General features: G+C 63.2%; 1 protein-coding gene across 2 annotated transcripts; it reads left to right on the plus strand.

The window, feature by feature from the left end:
* The first annotated feature begins 1,603 nt into the window (after positions 1 to 1,603).
* Positions 1,604 to 17,962, plus strand: C3 (complement C3). 2 transcript variants are annotated; one of them, XM_086478867.1, is made up of 40 exons: positions 1,604 to 1,683; positions 2,373 to 2,565; positions 3,052 to 3,211; positions 3,471 to 3,541; positions 3,622 to 3,716; positions 3,798 to 3,880; positions 3,966 to 4,056; positions 4,450 to 4,552; positions 4,747 to 4,867; positions 5,119 to 5,234; positions 5,507 to 5,653; positions 6,481 to 6,693; positions 6,792 to 6,992; positions 7,409 to 7,570; positions 7,648 to 7,777; positions 8,011 to 8,082; positions 8,579 to 8,779; positions 8,946 to 9,105; positions 9,404 to 9,489; positions 9,904 to 10,043; positions 10,138 to 10,350; positions 10,654 to 10,720; positions 11,136 to 11,222; positions 11,312 to 11,515; positions 11,822 to 11,897; positions 11,975 to 12,134; positions 12,318 to 12,413; positions 12,532 to 12,682; positions 12,806 to 12,969; positions 13,508 to 13,666; positions 14,154 to 14,304; positions 14,429 to 14,480; positions 14,712 to 14,799; positions 15,214 to 15,303; positions 15,788 to 15,893; positions 16,205 to 16,294; positions 16,524 to 16,610; positions 16,915 to 16,998; positions 17,451 to 17,586; positions 17,821 to 17,962. In XM_086478867.1, exons 1-40 carry the CDS (start codon positions 1,613 to 1,615, stop codon positions 17,960 to 17,962), a joined length of 5,019 nt encoding a protein of 1,672 aa, XP_086334993.1. In that variant the 5' UTR covers positions 1,604 to 1,612. The 2 variants fall into 2 exon arrangements, with proteins under 2 accessions (XP_086334993.1, XP_086334992.1); XM_086478866.1 differs by having other exon boundaries at positions 1,613 to 1,683; positions 6,792 to 6,986.
* Positions 17,963 to 20,446: the final 2,484 nt, after the last annotated feature.

A 20,446-nucleotide genomic window follows, 5' to 3' on the forward strand; every position in this document is an offset into this window, starting at 1 on the left:
TGGTGGGATGACTTCTGGTGAGGAGCTGATGGAGATGAGTCTTCCGCTGCTTCTGGAGAGGCTCCTACAGCAAGGGGAGGTCTTTCTCCACCAAGAACCACCACGTCTGGGGAGGAGCCGGTGGCGATGGGGCCCTGCGGTGCAGCCGGCGGTCGTGAGAAGCAGCCGGCGTCGGCCTCCTTCCCGCCACCGCCACCACGCCCGGAGAAGACCGGCTCCAATGGGCTCCTTTCCCCCCAGCGCACCCACGTCCGGGGAGGGTCTGGTGGCCCCGGGGACCCCCCAGTGTGGGCAGCAGGGGCAGCGGGGCCCAGCTGGGCCTGGGGGTTCGCGGGGGTGCCGGAAGCCGGCGGTGCCGCGCCTGCGCCCCAGGGTGCCGCGGGGCCCAATGGGAGCGTCGACGCGGCACCCGGATGCCGGGGTCCTTCCCGCCCCGGTGCCTGTGGCGGGGGAGGAGCTGCCACCCCTGGGGGCCCCCCTGCGGTCACAGCTTGCAGTGGTGGTGGGGAACGGGGGGCCCATGGGGGGACCCAGGCAGTCGGGACCCATGGCAGGACTCAGGGGCCCAGGACCTGCACCCGCACCCAGGGTCCCATGAGTGTCCCAGGCATCTGGGCATGGTGACCCCATGGGTCCCATGAGGAGCCCAAGCATCTGGGACCTGTTGGGGGTCTTAGGGGGGAATCCAGGTGTCTGAGTCCCACCAAGGGTCCAGGAGACCTCGATATCACAGTCCAGGGGGGCACCCAGGTGTCCAAGTCCTACCAATGGTCCAGGAGGGACCTAGATGTTGTAGTCCAAGGGGGGACCAAGTGTCCAAGTCCCACCAGGGGTCCAGGAGGGACCTCAATATCATAGTCCAGGGGGCACCCAGGTGTCCGAGTCCCACCAAGGGTCCAGGAAGGACCTAGATGTCATGGTCTGGGGGGGGGGCAAGCATCCGAGTCCCACCAAGGGTCCACGAGGAACCTCGATATCGTGGTCCAGGGGGGACCCAGGTGTCCGAGTCCCACCAAGGGCCCAGGAGTGACCTAGATGTCGTGCTCCAGGAGGGGACCCAGGCATCCAGGTCCTGCCCACCCCGACTCCAGGAGCCAGGAGGGTCATGGGTGTCCCCCGGTGTCCCCCCCATTCCCCGTCGCATCCCCCCCTCTGGTGTCCCTCCGCCAACAATGAGGTGTCGCAACTCCCGGTGGCCCCCTGCCAGCTGCCTTCCCCGAAATGAGGAAGGACCCGGGCGTCCGGGCAGTCCCTCCCCCACCTCCACGTGGGTGGACCCAGGCATCCTGTGGTTCCCAGCCCCCACGCAGGTGGACCCAGGGGTCTGGGGACCCCCAAGCAGTGGGTCCCACACTCCTTTGGCATGGGTGGACCCAGGGCGTCCAGGTGGACCCTCCTCAACCCCCACCCAACCGGACCCAGGAGTCTAGGCCTCTCCCAGTGGTTCCCAGCCCCCACCCAAAGGGACCCGGGTGTCCGGGCCCACCCACCCTGATCCCGCCCTCGTATATGGGTGGACCCGGGTGTCCGGGGCACTGGTTACCCATTAACTGGTGGCACCACTATAAAGGGACCCCCTGGACCCCCTGTCCCTGTCCCCCCCTCTACAGCCATGGGGGCTCCAGTGCTGCCCCTCCTCCTCGGCCTCCTGCTGCTGCAGACGGCCCCCACCTATGCCCAAATGTGAGTCACCGGCACCCCTCCCCCACCCATGGGACCCCCTCCTCCCCCAGGATCTCCTATGGGACCCCACCCACCTATTGGACCCCCTCTCCTGGGACCCCCCACCTATGGGATGCCACCCCCAGGATCCCCCATGCACCCATGGGAACGCCCCAACCCCCTGAACCCCCTCTTCTGGGGTACCCCCTCACCCCACCCATGGGAACCCTCAGCAACAAACCCCCCCCCCCCTCCAGTGGGGACCCCCATGGTGGAAACCCCCATGGACAGGACCCCCTCCACACTGAAGGAGACCCCTCCCCATACCCAGGACCCCCAGAACCAAGACCCTTCTCTCTGGGACCCCAACCCCAACTGGGACCCTCCTACCAGGGACCCCCACCCTAGATGGGAGCCGCCTTTGCAGGGCCCCCCAGGGGTGGGTGCTGGAGGGCAATGGGGAGGATATTGGGGTGCAATGGGGGATTTAGGGTTGCTTCAGGCCCATGGGGCAGATTGGGGGGGGTCCCTGGGGTGCCACGGGGTCCCCAGGGTGCTGGGTGCTGCGGGGGACAGATCAGGGGGTCCCTAGGGTGCTGTGGGGACAGACCGGGGGCGGGGGGTGTGTTCTGGGTGCTGCGAGGTCCCCAGGGTGCTGTGGGGGGCTCTGTAACGGCCCCTTCCCCCGCCATGACGGCCGGTGTCCCCAGGGTGACGATGGTGACGCCAGCGGTCCTGCGGCTGGACACGGAGGAGCGGGTGGTGCTGGAGGCGCCGCAGTTGACCACCCCCACCGAGGCCACCGTCCTGGTGCAGGACTTTCCCCTCAAGCGCAAAGTGCTCGACCAGATCCGCGTGCCGCTGAGGCCCGACGAAGGCTCGTTGGCCAACGCCACCATCAAGGTATGTCACCACCCCTGTGTCACCTCCCTGCCGGTCACTGCCCCCTCCTACCCTGGGGACAGTCACCCTTGTGGGGCTTAACCCTGTACGAGATGGTGGAGAATCTCCACGGTGCTGGTGGGACCTAGTGAGGGGGGTGGGTCACCATGGGGTTTTCAGGGGTGGCCACCATGGGGTCTTTGGGGATGGTTGCTCTGAGGTCCTTAGGGACAGTCACCCCAGGCCCGTGGGGACAGTGACCCCAGGGTCCTTGCAGATGGTCGCCCTGTAACTAGAGGATGCTCAGTGGGTCCACGGAGGTGTTCACCTCTGGATCTTTGGGGACAATCACCCCGGGGTCCTTGGAGAGGCTCACCCTATGATTATAGACTGGTCACCCCTGGATCTTTGATGATGGTCACCCTGAAGTCCTCGGGGATTGTCACCCAGCGTCCTCAGCTCCGTTCCCTGGACGTGGGTGCCATCTGGTGTCCTCTGTCACCGCAGGTATTGGCCAAGTCGCTGCCGCAGGCAGCGGGGAAGAGGTTTGTCTCGGTGACGGTGCAGGTGGCCCAGACGACCCTGGAGAAGGTGCTGCTGGTGTCACTCCAGAGCGGCCACATCTTCCTGCAGACCGACAAGCCCATCTACACCCCTGGCTCTGTGGGTGTGTTCTTGGGGTGCTGCCTCTCACCATGGCATGTTGGGGTGCTGGTTGCACCTTGGGGTGTTGGGTCCCTCCCGCAGCACCTTGGGGTGCTGGACCCCAGCACCCGTTTGGGGACCTCCCCGTGATGCCCCCTTTGGGGTCCAGCACCCTTTGGGGACACCCCGCTGGCATCTCCACTGGAACGCAGCACCCAGTTTGGGGTCCAGCACCCATTTCTGGATGTCCTGCTCACCTTGTCCCCCGTGTCCCCTCCCAGTGCTCTGCCGCTTCTTCGCCGTGGGCCACCTCATGGAGCCAATATCCAAGACGGTGATCGTGGAGGTCAAGGTGGGTGCCCACTGGGGACACAGGGACATGGGGGCACAGCCAGCCATGCCACCGTCCCCACCCACTCCGTGTCCCTTCAGACTCCTGACAACGTCATCATCAGACAAGTGCCCGTGTCCTCGCCAATGAAGACCGGCATCTTCTCCCTCAATCACAACCTGCCTGAGGTTGTCAGGTGGGTGCCACCTCCCAGGGTGGCCCGGGGACATCTGTGGCCCCGAGCTTGTCCCCTCACCCTGTCCCCTGCCTCTTCCAGCCTGGGGACATGGACAATAACAGCCAAATTTGAAGACTCACCAGAAAAGGCCTTCAGCACCCAATTCGAAGTCAAGGAGTATGGTAAGGTTGGGGTGGGGGTCCCCAGACCCCTGGGTCCCTTGTGCCTATCCTGGATGCCTGGGTCCATTGGGTGTCCACCCCACAGTGCTGCCAAGCTTTGAGGTGATCCTGGAGCCCGAGGAGAAGTTCCTCTACATCGACCGGAATGAGAATTTCCGAGTGTCCATCACGGCCAGGTGGGATGGAGACCCCAAAACTGCTCATTTTGGGAGTCAGCCCCCCCCCCGGGCGATGATGTGGGGTGACATTCCTGCTCTGCTCCTGCGCAGAGTCCCCAGAGATGAGGGGGGGTGGCATGGGTGACAGGTTTGAGGGTGATGGGGATGTGGGGAAATGGGATGATGGGGACAGGGGGTGAGGAGGACACGGGGTGGTGGTGATGGAGGTGGCAGGGCGTGATGGAATGACAGGGGGACATGGGCATGTGGAGTGACAGCGACAGGGTGATGAGGACATGGGGCAACGGGGCGACAGGGTTGTATGACAAGAGGATGTGGGGACATGGGGTGACAGCGATGTGGTTGTGATGGGGACCGGGGCTGACGGTGACAGTGGTGGCTTGTCCACAGGTACCTGTACGGGAAGCGCGTGCACGGGTCAGCCTTCGTCCTCTTTGGCGTCATGGTGGACGACGAGAAGAAGAGCATCCCCCAGTCCCTGCAGCGCGTCCAGGTGACCCTGTCCTTGTCCCTGTCCCCATCCCTTGTCCCTATTCCGGTCCCCTGCTGAGCTCTGTCCCTTGCTGAGCTCTGTCATCCGCATCCTCATCCCTGTCCCCATCCCTGCCTCAATGCTGAGCTCTGCCATCGCCTGTCCCCCTCCCAGTCCCCATGGCTGTCCCCTGTCCCACTAACTCCACGCCGCAGGTGGCCGACGGGGACGGGGAAGCCGTGCTGTCCATGGCCACGCTGCGGGAGCGATTCGCCAACCCCCAGGAGCTGGTGGGACACTCGCTCTACGTCTCTGTCACCGTACTCACCGAGTCAGGTGTGCAGGTGGATCACAGGGGACTTGGGGGGACAAGGGACAGCAGGGACGTGTGACGCCAGGGGCTGTACGTCTCTGTCACAGTCTTCAACATGTTGGGTGGGTGGGGGGGACGCTTGGGGACATGGGGGGTTGGGGACAGCGAGGATGGGGACATCTGGAACCACCCAAGGTCAGATGGGGCTGTCCTTGGCGGGGACCGGGTGACACCCTGTCACTGGGTGACATGGTCGTTCCCGTGCCTGCTGCAGGCAGCGACATGGTGGAGGCACAACGCAGTGGCATCCGCATCGTGACGTCCCCGTACACCATCCACTTCACCCACACCCCCAAGTACTTCAAGCCGGGGATGCCCTTTGACCTGACGGTAATGGCATCCGGGGACAGGGGTGGGGACAGCGGTGGCATTGGCCCAAGACCCCCACGGTACCTGAGTCCCCATCGTTGGGATGGGGACGGGGCAAGCCTGGAGGTTTGGGGGTGGAGGAGACTTGGGGACAGGGGTCTGTCTCTGTGTCTTATCACTGGGTCACCTGGAGAGGCCCCGGGGACCACAGCCTGTCCGGGGACCACCAGGTGACGTGTCCTTCATGCCATGTCCCCATGTCATGTCCTCATGTCACGCCGCATCCCTTGCAGGTCTACGTCACTAACCCAGATGAGTCCCCAGCTCCGCGCGTCACTGTCAAGGCCGATGGCTTCCAGGGTCTTGTCTCCACCCAGCGTGATGGCACAGCCAAGCTGGTCCTCAACATGCCGGCCAACAAGGACACTGTCCCCATCACTGTGAGTGGGGATAGGTACAGGGGTGGCCTTGGAACTGTGGGTGGCCAAGGTGGCTGGGGACAGGGGTGGTTGAAGTGACCTGGGGGTTGGGGTTGCAGAGACAACCAAAGTGGCTGAGATATCCAGAGTGACCAAGGACCATGGCCAGCATGGTCACCATTGACCAAGGGGCAGGACAGCAGGATCGGGGGACCAGAATGGCCTAGACATCCATGGTGGCCAAGGGTCGGGGCCACCCTGATCACCATTGACCAAGGACCAGGATGGCCAAGGTCATGGGGACCAGCATGACTGTGGTGATCAAGACGTCCAGAGTGACCAAGGGCCAGGGCAGTCCTGGTCACCGCTTACCAAGGAGTGGGACGGCTGGTGTCAGGGCAACCATGGCGGCCAACACAGTTGGGTTGACCAAGACATCTAGGGTGATCAAGGACCAGGATGGCCAGCGTCAGGGAGACTGGCCAAGAAGTCCAGAGTGGCCAAGATGTCCATGGTGGCCTGCAGCCAGGGTCAGCATCGTCCACCAGTGACCAAGAATCAGGGTGGCCAAGGTCAGGGGGATGGGAGTGGCCAAGATGTTCAGGGCAGCCAAGGGCCAGGAGGGCCAATGCCGGGAGGACCAAGGCGGTTGAGTTGACTAGAGTGGCCAAGACATCCAGGGTAGCAAAGATGATCAGGTTGACCAAGGAGATGACCACCATTGACCAAGAACCAGGGCGACAGTGGTCAGGGACAACTCTATGGTGGCCAAGACCTCCACGCTGACACCTTCCCAGGTCCAGGCCTCTCTTCGTTGACAAAATGCCGTTGTGTCCCCTGTGTCGCAGGTGCGGACGGACCAGGCGGGGCTGCCCACCGACCGCCAGGCCTCGCGGCAGATGACCGCCGAAGCTTATCGCAGCCAGGGGAGTTCCGGCAACTTCCTCCACTTGGCCGTGCGGGCCACCGAGCTGCAGCCTGGTGACAACCTCGCTGTGAACTTCCATCTCAAGAGCAGGAGCAACGCCATCTCTGACGCCGTCTCGTACTTCACCTACCTGGTGAGCGCGTTCGGCCTCTGCCAACCAACTGCCCCCACATCTTGGGGACCTCAGTGTCCAGGTGCCCACCAACCTTGTCCTTTCCTTGCCCGCCGCAGATCATGAGCAAGGGACGCATCGTCCGTGTGGGGCGACAGCGGCACGAGGCCGGCCAGAGCCTGGTCACCATGTCGCTGCCGGTGACGGCTGATCTCATCCCCTCCTTCCGCATTGTGGCCTACTACTACGTGATGCCCAGCGAGATTGTCGCCGACTCCATCTGGGTTGATGTCAAGGACACCTGCATGGGCACCGTGAGTGTGTCCCCACAGTCCCAGGGGTCAGGGGAGACCCTTGGGGGAATTGGCTGGGCCTTGGAAGTGGCTTGAGTAATGCTAGAGGTGGCCCTTGAGAGGCTTGGGTGGTCCTTGAGGGGCTTGGGTGGCCCTTGGAAGGGCTTGGGTGGTCCTTGAGGGGCTTGGGTGGCCCGTGATGGGGACTGGGTGTCACTTAGGTGGTTTGGATAGTCCATGAGGGACCCTGGGCATCTCACCTTGGGTGGCCCATTGATGGTCCAGGCGTTCCATGGTGGAGGACACAGCCATCAGCTACCCCTGGAGGACTCCAGCACCCTGTGGGGTTGGGGTGCCCCAGTGGGGCAGCTCCTGGGGGTGCAGTGAAGGGGGTTTTTTGGACATCCCATGGACATGAGCCCCCCACCTCGTGTCCCCGGCAGCTGGTGGTGAAGGGAGCGACAGAGGGTGACAACCGGGTGCAAGAACCGGGGACACCCATGCGGCTGCGCATCGAGGGTGACCACAATGCCCACGTGGGGCTGGTGGCCGTGGACAAGGGCGTCTTTGTCCTCAGCAAGAAGAACAAGCTCACGCAGTCCAAGGTGGGTGCCCGGGTCCCCATCCCCACTGTCCCCGGGTGGTGGCAGGGGCGGTCATGTCTGTCCCCTGTGGGTTGCAGGTTTGGGACATGGTGGAGAAGAGTGACATCGGCTGCACCCCGGGCAGTGGGAGGGACAACGTGGGTGTCTTTGCTGACGCTGGCCTCAGCCTGGTCACCAGCATAAAGGTTGCCACGCCGCAGCGATCGGGTAGGGGACATGCTGGGGACTGGGACAACCTGGGGTGGCACCTTGGGAATGGGGTAGGTGACGCATTGGGGGCGGGGATGTGGCGCTTCAAGGATGGGGGAGTGTGACACCTCAGGGGTAGGGAGTGCATCGTCTGAGCTTTGGGCTGTGACAACTGACGTCAAGGGGAAGTGTCACCTAGGTTTGGGGCTGTGACACTGTGGGGTCCTGACCTGTGTCCTCTCTGTCCCCAGAGGTCCAGTGTCCCCAGGCTGCGAAACGCAAGCGCCGCTCCCTGCAGCTCATCGAGTACAAAGGCACCAAGGGTAGGTGGCACTGGGACTGTCCCATGTCCCCAAGAACACTGGAATGTCCTGTGACCCCAGGGACGCCAGATTGTCACATGTCCATGAAGATGCCAAAGTGCCCAAGGTCTCCGAGGGACACCAGAGCGTCCCGTGTCCCAGTCAATACCAGCATCCCGTGTCCCTGAAGGACACCAGAGTGTCCCATGTCCCTGAGGATACCGAAGTGTCCCAGGTTCCTGAGGGACACCAGAGCATCCCATGTGCCAGTGAATACCAGTGTCCCATGGCCCTGAAGGACACCAGAGTGTCCCATGTCCCTGGTGATACCACAGCATCCCATATCCCAATGAATACCAGCACCCCACGTCCCTGAGGGGCATCAGAGTGTCCCATGTCCCTGGTGGCACCACAGCACCCCATATCCCAGAGGACATCAGAATGTCCCACATCCCTGACGGCCCGCAGGCCAGCGGCTTTGGGACTGGGTGCCAGTTGGGTCCCTCGTTGCTGGCAGCGGCCAAGTACACGGACAAGGCTCTGCGCAAGTGTTGTGAGGACGGCATGAAGGAAAACCCCATGGACCACACCTGCGAGCATCGGACCAACTACATCCAGGACGGAGAAGCTTGCGTCCGGGCCTTCCTCGACTGCTGCAACTACATCAAGGGCATCCGTGACCAGAAGCGGCGCGAGTTCCACCTCAAGCTGGCTCGAAGCAAGTGCTTGGGGTGACGGTGGGGTTGGTGGTTGGGTGAAGCTTGGGCGAAGGTCGGGTGAACCTCAGGCTTGGCTTGGTTGAGCGTTGGGTGATGCCTAGAAGATGCTTGGGCAAAACAAGGGTGGCGTTTGGATGATGCTGGGGTGATACCGGCTCCACCCAGGGGCTGGGCCTCTGAGGCCACGGTCGAGAGGGATCCTGCCACCCCCAGGTGAGGCAGAAGACTTGTTCCTGGCTGAGGAGGGCATCACCTCACGGAGCCTCTTCCCGGAGAGTTGGCTGTGGCAGGTGGAGTCACTGACGGAGCGTCCCAATGAGCTGGGGTGAGCCTTGCGCCCTTGTCCCACCACCCCTCCACTCCAGATCGTTACCTCCTCCCTGTCCAGCTCTGGACACCACCTTGCCCAGACTGGAGTCCAGACAAAGGCCACCTTTGACCTCCTGGTACTGCCTTGGGACCAGCTATGACACCTTGGTCCAACACAGGGGCCATCTACAACCCCCAGTGTGGCTTGGGGACCAGATATGACCCTCCCCTACTCCAGCTTGGTGGCTGGTTACACCTCCCTGGCCTGGCTTGCGGGTGGTTGTGACCCCCTTGGTCATTCCCATCCTCTCCAGAATCTCCGCAAAGACTCTGCCTGTGTACCTGAAGGACTCCATCACCACATGGGAGGTCCTGGCCATCAGCCTCTCACAGACCAAGGGTAGGTGACGGAGTAGGAAAGTGTCCCTGAGGACCAAAGGAATCCCCCACACCTTGGGGTTGGTCCCTGGGACTTGACTCGTCCCCTAAAGCCTGGTAGGTTTCCTTGGGGTTTGAGGGATCTCCAAAATCTTAGACCACTGGAGAGGTGCCCCAGATTTGGGGCAGATCCCCCAAAGCTTGATGGCAGCCCTTGGGACTTGAGGGATCTCCTAAATCTTGGGAGGACTCTGTGGAACTTGAGGGATCTCCTAAGCCTTGGGAGGACTCCATGGGACTTGAGGCATCTCCTAAATCTTGAGCGGACACCATGGGACTTGAAGGATCTCCAAAAGCATTGGGGATGTCCCTGGGACATAAGGGGCCCGGCAAGGCCATAAGCCTGAACGCCGTGTCCCTGGTGGCCACCCCGCAGGGCTGTGCGTGGCTGACCCCTATGAGATCACGGTCAGGAAGGATTTCTTCATCGACCTGCGCCTGCCCTACTCTGTGGTGAGGAACGAGCAGGTGGAGATCCGTGCCATCCTCTACAACTACTGGACGCAAGAAATCAAGGTTGGGCAGGGGACACCCGCCTGGGCTTCTGGGGGGGGGGGTGAGGTGTCTGTGGCCACCTCAACCCCACAGCCAACATTGCTGTGCCCTGCAGGTGCGCGTGGAGCTGATGTACAACCCAGCCCTGTGCAGCGCCTCCACCTCCAAGGCGCGCTACCGGCAGATCCTCAAGTTGAAACCCCAGTCGTCGTGGGCCGTGCCCTTCGTCATCGTGCCCTTGCAGTTGGGGCTGCACGACGTGGAGGTGAAGGCGGCCGTCTGGGACAAGTACGTGGCTGATGGTGTCAAGAAGAAGCTCAAAGTTGTGGTGAGTGGCCGTTGTTGCTCGTGGGGTCTCCACCACGTGGTGCCACCTCCATCCCCGAGATGGCCCCAGCATGGTACCCTTGTGACATCCCTGTCTCCACTTTCATCCTGGTGTCGGTACCCAGGGATGAAGGATCCTCCCCCGAAGGATGCTTGAATGTGGTCTCCTGGGGCTCTGCCAGTTTGTCCCATGTCCCGGGGGGTGCTGGTTTACACTGGGGACACCTTCCCTGGACCCAGAGAAGTTGGGAAGGGGGGACCCAAAACCAGCCCAGCCTTTAGCATTGGACTCTCACCTCCGCAGCCCGAAGGGATGAGGTTGGAGAAGACGGTGAAGATAGTTGAGCTGGACCCGAAGACGAAGGGAGTCAGTGAGTGGCCCTGGCTGGTCTTGGGAATGTCTCAGCCCCACGGGGATGTCCCGCTGAGGGAAGGATCTGGGGTACCTCGGGGAAGTCCCACTGTGAGTCTGGGACATCTTGGGGGAGGAAGGATGTACCACCAAGGGTAGGACTGGGGCACCTTGGGCGATAAGGGAGAGCCCGCTGTGGAGCTGGGGCATCTTGGGGAATGGGGGATGTCCTGCTGTGGGTCTGGGGCATCCTACTATGGAGCTGGGGCATCTCAAGGGCTCTGGGACATCCTGGTAGGGCTCTGGAACATCTTGAGGGTCCAGGGACATCCTGCTGCAGATGTGGGGCAGGGCTGGGCCACCTCAGGGTGTGGAGGGGAGGCCCTGAAGGATTTGGGGTCACCCATCTCCATCCTGGCCTCCCTGCCCCGCAGATGGTGTACAGGAAGAGAGGGTGAAGGCAACGAACCTCTCTGACATTGTCCCCAACACGGAGTCGGAGACCAGAGTCAGCATTCAAGGTGAGAGCAGGGGAAGGGACACACGTGGGGAGGAGCTGGGAGGGGCTGGGACACTCCTGGCTTGACGTTTCCCCTTCTTCTGGGTCCAGGCAACCCTGTGTCCATCATGGTGGAGAAAGCCATCGACGCGCAGAAGCTGAAGCACCTCATCGTGACGCCATCGGGCTGCGGGGAGCAGAACATGATCGGGATGACACCCACTGTCATTGCCACCCACTACCTGGACAGCACGTTGCAGTGGGAGACCTTCGGCGTTGATCGCCGCACTGAGGCCATCAACTTGATCAGAAAAGGTAGGAGCGACCTCCAAAGGGTGGGAGCGTCCCCTGGTTTCCTCTCTCGGGGTGCAAAACGTTACCATCACCCAAGGCGCTGGAGAAACCCACACCTTTGAAGAAGCCATGGGTTGGGTGCTACCAGTTTGGGGATTTCTAGAGCTACTGGTTTACACTGGAATGTGCTCCGGAGTGGGTCGGTGGCCTGAAGCTACCTCAGCTTGGCTGGGTGCTCCTTGTGTTGGACGATGACCGGAGGGCATTGGTGGCCTGCAGACACCCCGAGGTGCTTCTTGTGTTGGTCAACCACCGTCTCCTCACCAGGTTACACCCAACAACTTGTTTTCCGGAAACCTGACAGCTCCTACGCCGCCTTCAAGAACCGTGCGTCAAGCACCTGGTGAGCGCCGTGTTGCCACCACCGCGCAGGTCCAGGTGACAGCATCGGACATGACGCTCAGGTCCTCCTGTCCCCAGGTTGACAGCCTACGTCGCCAAAGTCTTTGCCATGGCCATCAAGCTGGTAGACATTGAGCCCGAGGTGGTTTGCGGTGCCGTGAAATGGCTCATCCTGGAGAAGCAGAGGCCAGATGGGATGTTCCAAGAAGATGCTCCTGTCATCCATAAGGAGATGGTGGTATGGGGGAGCCCCAAACCCTGTCCCTGCTGGTGGCCAAAGCCGCCTTGGCTCGAGGATGGGCTTTTGGAATGAGTTGTGGGGAAAGGACTGCGCTGGGTGACAGGGGCGAGAGTTGGGTGGACGGAGCTTGCTGTGAAAACCACGACCCTGAGGGTTTTCCCCCTCCACTTTGTCACGCAGGGAGGCTACCAGGGTGCCGAGCCCGAGGTGTCGCTGACGGCCTTTGTACTCATCGCGCTGCAGGAGGCCCGGGAGGTCTGCAAGGACCTTGTCAACGTGAGTGGCCCAGTCCTCAGCCCCACATGGGGGACAACAGGCACATAGAGGGGCGGTGCTTCAAGACGAGGTGCCCAACCCACCTGAGAATCCAAATCTTACCATCCTTTCTGCCCAGAACTTGGACACGAGCATCAACAAAGCCACCGAATACCTTGGCCGGAGGTACCAGGCACTGGCCCGACCCTACACGGTGGCCTTGGCCTCCTATGCCTTGGCTCTGGCAGGGAAACTCAAAACCGAGAAAGTTCTCATGAAGTTTTCCAAAGGTGACGTCCTACCACGGGGGACAAAACTGGGGGTGGGGGTGGGGGGGGAGATGTAATTATGGGTTACCTGGTGGTGGGGGAAATCGCCCCTAGAGGGTGCTGAGGGACCGGTGTCCCCCCCAGGGGGCCAAAGCTGGGAGGAACGCAACGCCCATACCTACAACATCGAGGGGACGTCCTACGCCTTGCTGGCCTTGCTGGAAATGGAGAAGCCGGAGCTGACGGGGCCGGTGGCCCGCTGGCTTGCCCAGCAGAACTACTATGGTGGTGGCTACGGATCCACTCAGGTGGGCTACAGACCCCCCCTGGCACCCGTGGGTGCCGTCCTGGCACCTGCTGCCATGGGGAAGGGGGACAGGAAGATAGGGGTTGAGGGCTTCGTTGGGGGTTGAGGGGTCACCTTGTAGCCCTGGGGACTTCAGGGACATGGCATGTCTCTCGGGGGGACACCTCTGATCCCATGGGACCCCGAAGGCATTGGGGGACCCCTCAGGGTTTGTGGGTGGCCTCAGGGCCCTTGGGACCCCCAGGGACACGGCATGGACTTGGGGAACATCCCCGGTCCCACAGGATTGCAAGGGCTTTGGAAAATCCAAAAGATCAGTCCCTTGGGGACACCCTGGTTCCTGGGGACACCTCCAGACCCTGGGGACCCTCGGGGACACGTCCTGTCCCTGGGGGACACCTCTGCTCCATAAGACCCCCAAGGGTATATTCCAGGTGATATCGGGTGGCCCCAGGACTTGGGGACACCCTGGCCTCGGGGTGCTTCGGGGATGGTCCAGACGGTGTCCCCGAGCCCTGGTGACACAAGCGTCCCTGCAGGCCACCATCCTGGTGTTCCAAGCGCTGGCCCAGTACCAGGTGTCACTTCCGCGGCAGCTCGAGCTCAACCTCGACGTGTCGGTGCTGCTGCCGCGCCGCGCCAGTGCCATCACCTACCGCATCGAGAACCGCAACGCCCTGGTGGCACGCTCCGCCGAGGTACCGGCTCCCTCGTCACCATTGTCACTGTCACCATCAGGACCATGGGGGTGCAGCGCTGCTCGCCCTGCTGTTGCTGTTCGTGGGGTGTCCCTGCCCCACCATGGCCCAGGACAATCTTGTCCCCTCGCTGTGGCCTCAAGTGTCCCTGTCCCTTCCATGTCACCTCGTTGTCCTGTCCCTTCTGTGTCCTTCCAAGGCTTGGGATGTCCCTGCCGTGTCCCTGCCATGTCCCAGCCTGATCTCGTCCCCTCCTTTGCTGTGACCTGTAATGTCCCTGCACCCTTCATGTCCCTCCATGTCCTCTGACTTCCTTGTCCCCTCCATGTCCTTCAATGTCCATGTCCCCTCTGTGTCTTGCAACGCTGTCATCCCTTCCGTGTCCTGAGATGTCCCTGTCCCTTCTACACCCCCTCCATGGCCCCAGATGTCCCATCCTCCCCCAGGGGACGTCCCTGTCCCTCCCCAACGTCCCCTTTCCCTGCAGACCAGGTTGAACGAGGACTTCACGGTGAAAGCTGAGGGCACGGGCAAGGGGACGATGACGGTGGTGACCATCTACAACGCCAAGGTCCCCGAGAAGGACAATAAGTGTGACAGTTTTGACCTGCAGGTGCAGGTGGAGGACGTGAAGGCAGGTGAGTGCCCCACATGTCCCCCCCACGCCCTCTCTATGTCCCCCTGTATCCCTCCCCATGTCCTCTCTGCGCACCCTCCATGGCACCCCATGTGTCCCCTCACTGTCCCCACGTCCTCCCACAGGCAAGGAAGAGGAGGGTGTCTTCCGCTCCGTCAAGATCACCATCTGCACCAGGTAGGACAGGCTGGGGACGTCGGGGACATCAGGGACACTGGAGATAGGGAGGGGAATGGGGATTCTGGGGACAGGGACATCAGGGAAAAGGATGGGGACGCTGGGGACAAACAGGGCTCAGCCCCACCTTGTCCCACGGGGATCCTTGGGAACAGGGACAGCAGGGGTGGGGATGCTGGGGACAATAGGGCAGTTGGGGGCAGGCGGGTGGCCTCAACCCGTTCCCCACAGGCACCGGGACAGCGTGGATGCCACCATGTCCATCCTTGACGTCTCCATGCTCACGGGCTTCACGCCTGACATGCAGGACCTGAAGAGGGTGAGCGTGGGGACACGGGGACACATGGAGGGACCCGGGGGAGACACAGGACCTTGCATCTTTGTGCCATCGTGTCCCACCGTGTCCCCGCACCTCCCTAACCCCTGCATGTCCCCCTCCCCGTGTCCTCGTGTCACCACATCCCCATGTTCCCCTGTGCCACTCCATCCCCGTGACCCTGCCTTTCCCTCCATGGCCATGTGTCACCTGGTGTCACTGTCCCTGCATCCCCATGTCCCCCCGCGTTCCCACATCTCTGCAAGCCCCCTGCATGCCGCCACGGCCACGTGTCCCATGTGGCCACCATCACCATGTCCCTATGCGCCCCTGTGCCCCTACGTCCCTGTATCCTGATGCGGTTGCGTGTCCCCACGTGTCCCGGCGTGTCCGGTGTCACCGTGTCCCTGTCCCCAGCTCACAGAGGGGGTGGACAGGTACATCTCCAAGTTTGAGATCGACCAAGCCCTGTCGGACCGCAGCAACCTCGTCATCTACCTCGACAAGGTGGGGATGTGTGGGGACACGAGGGGCATGGGGACGGGGACGTGATGGGACAGGGGTGGGGATGGGGACAGGATGGGACAGGGATGGGGACATGATAGGACAGGGATAGGGACAGGATGGGGACAGAGACCAGGATGGGTGTAGGGTGGAGATGGGGACAGGGATGAGGATGAAGCTGGGGACACGGGTGGGGACACGACTGGGACAGGGATGGGATGGGGACTCAGGTGGGGTTGGGGACATGCAGAGGGACTGGAACAGGGGCAGAGGTGGGAATGAAGTTGGGGACAGGGATGGGGACAGAGGTGGGGACAGGAAAAGGGTCTCAGAGGTGGGGACAAGCACAGGGGTGGGTCCAGGTCATGGGTAGGGACAGCACGGGGACATGGCTGGGGACAGGGCCAGGCTGGGATTTGGGGTGCTGACTCCCAGCCTGGCTGACTGCCATCCCCGTGTCCCTGTGTCCCCGTGTCCCTGTCCCCAGATCTCGCACAAGGCCGAGGAGTGCTTCTCCTTCAAGGCCCACCAGCGATTCCAGGTGGGCTTGATCCAGCCAGCGGCCGTCACCGTCTACAGCTACTACAAGATCGGTGCGCATGTCCCCATGTCCCCCTGTGTCCCCCTCAGGTCCCTTCTGCCCCCACACTCTCCTCTGTGCCCTCTGCTTCCACGAGGTCCCTCCTGTGTCCTCCCTCTGTGTCCCCTCCTGTCCCTTTGTCCCACCGTGTCGCCGCTGATCTTCTCCCCATGCCTGTGCCCCCACGTCCCCCCGTGTCCCCTTGCATCACTGCTGACCCTCTCCCTCTGTGTCACCGCTCTGTCCCCTTCTCTCCCGCTGGCCTTGTCCCGTTGTGTCCCTCACCACCGCCTCGAGTCCCCTCACGTCCCCGTGTCCCCGCAGATGATCGCTGCACCCGTTTCTACCACCCGGACAAGGACGGCGGGAAACTGAGCAAGATCTGCCACGGGGACGTGTGCCGCTGTGCTGAAGGTGACGTGGGGACAGAGGGACATGGGGACAGGCTGGGTCAACACCCCTACCACGATGGGACACATCATGGCCGTGACGGGACACGCCATGGCTGTGATGGGACACGTCATGGACAAGACGACGTGTGATGGAGTCGTGTCCCTGCTATGGTGGGACATGTCCCTGCCGCGATGGGACGTGTCGCTGCCACAACAGGCCTTGTCACGGCCGTGTCCCCATGTCCCCACAGAGAGCTGCTTCATGCGGCACAATCAAGACGTCCCGATCACCATCAACCAACGCATCGAGCGCGCCTGCGAGCCGGGAGTTGACTACGGTGGGACACGGGGGACGTGGGGACATGGAAGGATAACGAGGGGTGTGGGGTCATGGCGGGGGGGGGAGTTGGGGCACATAGAGGGGACACGAAAGGTATGGATGGGGACACGAAGGGCCACAGAAGAACATGAGAGACAGGAGGGGACAGGGGGACATGGAAGGACAAGAAGGACAGGCGGGGATGTTGGGGGACATGGGGGGGAACGTTTGGGGACAGAGGGTCCCCCACATGATGAGGGGCCACCCTGGAGCAAAGGTGCTGTCTAGAGGTGGGGGTGACACGGTGACATCCCCCTCCCCAGTGTACAAGGCGAAGCTGGTGGCAAAGGAGGAGACGCCGTCCCACGACAACTACATCATGACCATCCTCTCCGTCATCAAGATGGGTATGAGCACCCCAGGGTGGGGGGATGAGGCCACCCTGAGGGACGTGGTGGGGGTCACCTAGGGCTGGGGACAGCCAGGGGCAGGGACACCCTGGTGGGCTGGTGTCACTGGGGTGGCTTGGGGGCCCCCAGGTGGGTTGACATCACCCAACGCTGCTGGGGACGCCCATTGGGAAGGGACACCCGGGTGGGTTGGTGTCACCCAAGGGTTCTGGGGACACCCATGAGGGCTGGTGTCACCCAGGTGGGGTGGGGACACCCAAGGGTGCTGGGCAAAGCTGGAGGGAACTGGTGTCAGCCATGGCTGGTGACATCAGTGGGGTGGTGCCACTAAGGATGCCCGTGGCTCCTTGGGGACTGAGAGCCCCCCTTGCGGGACACGGCAAAGCGAGTGTCCCCACCGTGTTTGGGGTGGAGGTGGCATGTCACCTGGGTGTCCTCCCCTGGGACAGGCACCGATGAGGACCCAGGAGGAAGCAACCGGACCTTCGTGAGCCACAAGCAGTGCCGAGACGCTTTGAGGCTGCAGGTCGGCCAGGACTACCTGCTCTGGGGGCTGGCCACCGACCTGTGGGTCACCGGCAACCGGTAGGGGCATGGGGACAGGTGTGGGGACACGGCGACACAGGAACACGAGACACTGGGGACACGGGTAGATGGGACGTGGGGACACAAAGACACGTGGGGACGCTGACACCCAAGTACACGATCCTCCAGCGTCTCGTACGGGGTTGTGCACCCCCATTGTCCATCCCCGTGTCCCCTTCCTGGGGTCCCGCCCCCTTCTGACCCGTGTCCCCTCTGTCCCCTTGCTGTCCCCAGCTTCTCCTACCTCATCAGCAAGGACACGTGGCTGGAGGCATGGCCCTCGGAGGCGGCGTGCCAGGAGCCCGACCTGCAAGGCCTCTGCCAGCAGCTGTTCGAGTTTTCCGAGTCCATGATGTTGTTCGGGTGTCCCACCTGAGCGGGTGCCCCCCACCCAGGGGTGCCCCCTGCTCTGCTGCCCCCTGCTGCTCCCTTTTTTTTGGGGGGAGGGGGGCCGAAGGGGGGTTTAAAAAAGTCTTTTCTGAGAGCCTGGCTCTGGATCTGCCTGGTGGGGGGGTCAGGAGGATGTGGGGACGCTGTGGGGGACACCCTCGGGGACAACAGGGGGGTGAGGCCTTCATAGTTGTCATGGGAGCTTTGTAGGGGGCAAGGGGGCGGCGGGGACGTCATGGGGGGTGATGGGGTCATGGGGACACCATGGGGGCCGTGGGGACTTTGTAGGGGACAACGGAGTTGTGGGGACGCCATGGGGGGTGATGGGGTCGTGGGGACACCATGGGGGCTGTGGGGACTTTGTAGGGGACAACGGAGTTGTGGGGACTCCACGGGGGGTGATGGGGTCATGGGGACTCCATGGGGGATGACAGACCTATGGGGACCCTGTAAGGGATCATGGGATCATGGGGACCCTGTAGGGGACAACAGGGTCATGGAGACTCCATAGAGGACGATGGCGTTGTGGGGACTCTGTAGGGGTCATGGGGACTCTGTAGGTGACAACAGAGTCACAAGGAGCCCATAGGGGACATGTGGACTCCATAGGGGATGATGGTGTCATGGAGACTCTCTGCGGACGTCAGGACCCTGTAGGAGAGGAGGGGTCATGGGGACACCATAGGGGACAATGGGGTCTTGGAGGTATCACAGGGGACATGAGGACACCACAGGTGGGGCTGGGGCATCCCCGTAAGGGATGATGGGGACTCCGTAGGGGACAGCGAGGTGGTGGGGACCCTGTAGGGGACAACAGGGCTGCGAAGACTCCGCAGGGAACCACGGGACGGTGGGGGAACTCGTGGGGAGCGACGGGGCTGTGGGGACTCCATGGGTGACCACGCGTTGTCGTGAACTTCATAGGGGACCACAGGGTGACGGGACCCTTACGGGCACCTCTGGGGCTGGATGAGGCCCTCGGGGTGCTTGGGGCGCGGTGCTGCGCGCCCTCGGTGCACGGTGCCGCCTGGCATTCGGTGCACGGCGCTGGACGGCACGCGGCGCAGGGTGCTGCAGGGTCCCCGGCCTTGGGCGCCCAGCGCTCAGCACCCAGCGCCCAGCGCTCAGCACCCAGCGCCCAGCGCTCAGCACCCAGCACTCGGCACCCAGCGCCCAGCACCCAGTGCTCAGCACCCAGCGCTCAGCACCCAGCACCCAGTGCTCAGCACCCAGCGCTCAGCACCCAGCCCAGCACCCAGCGCTCAGCACCCAGCGCTCAGCACCCAGCGCTCAGCACCCAGCCCAGCACCCAGCCCAGCACCCAGCGCTCAGCACCCAGCCCAGCACCCAGCGCCCAGCGCCCAGCACCCAGTGCTCAGCACCCAGCTCAGCACCCAGCCCAGCACCCAGCGCCCAGCACCCAGCGCAGCACCCAGCGCTCGGCACCCAGCGCTCAGCACCCAGCCCAGCACCCAGTGCCCAGCACCCAGCCCAGCACCCAGCCCAGCACCCAGCACTCAGCACCCAGCGCTCAGCACCCGGCACCCAGCACTCGGCACCCAGCGCTCAGCACCCAGCACCCAGTGCTCAGCACCCAGCCCAGCACCCAGCCCAGCACCCAGCGCCCAGCACCCAGCGCAGCACCCAGCGCTCGGCACCCAGCGCTCGGCACCCAGCACTCAGCACCCAGCCCAGCGCTCAGCACCCAGCGCCCAGCACCCAGCCCAGCACCCAGCCCAGCACCCAGCCCAGCACCCAGCGCTCAGCACCCAGCGCCCAGCACCCAGCGCTCAGCACCCAGCCCAGCACCCAGCCCAGCACCCGGCGGTTTCCTGCCTTCCCAGCAAGGCCTCGGGCGGGCGGCGCTTTCCGGTGGTTTATCTGGGTCCTGGGCACAGCCGTGCACACGCGGGGGGGGGGGGGGGGGCCACACGTGGGTGCACACGTGGGTGCAAACCTGGGGGGGGTTGCGCCCGCGTGGGTACGTGCACGAGCGCGTGGCACGGGGGGGTGCGAGCGTTTGCACGAGGGTGTTGGCACGCACGCACGCGTTCCCGTGCATTTGCGTGGGCACCCGCGTGTGCGTTCACGAGCATTCTTCCTTTTGCACGCGCCCGGGCGCGCGCGCACGCGTGTGGGTGCTTGCACACCCGCTTATCCCTGTGCACGCGCCTGTGCATCTGCACGTGCACACACGCACACACACACGCGTGCGCACGCATCAGCGCACGCCTGTGCGTGTGCACGTGTGTGCATGTATTTGCACACGCACGCAAACCTGTGGTGAACCGCGGGGGGGGGGGGGGGTGTTTGCCCTTTTCTGGGGACAATTAAGGCCATTTGGGGGCACTGGGAATCATAAATAAATTTATTAAAGAATAAATAACGCAGCGCCGGGCGCCAGGTAATAATTTAGAGGGGGAGGGGCCCCCCCAGGCCGGCTGGGGGGGGGAGGGGCTGGGACCAGCAG

The sequence above is a fragment of the Leptosomus discolor genome, chromosome 28, assembly GCF_034619465.1.
Source record: "Leptosomus discolor isolate bLepDis1 chromosome 28, bLepDis1.hap2, whole genome shotgun sequence".
In the NCBI taxonomy this organism is placed as follows: Eukaryota; Metazoa; Chordata; class Aves; order Leptosomiformes; family Leptosomidae; genus Leptosomus; species Leptosomus discolor.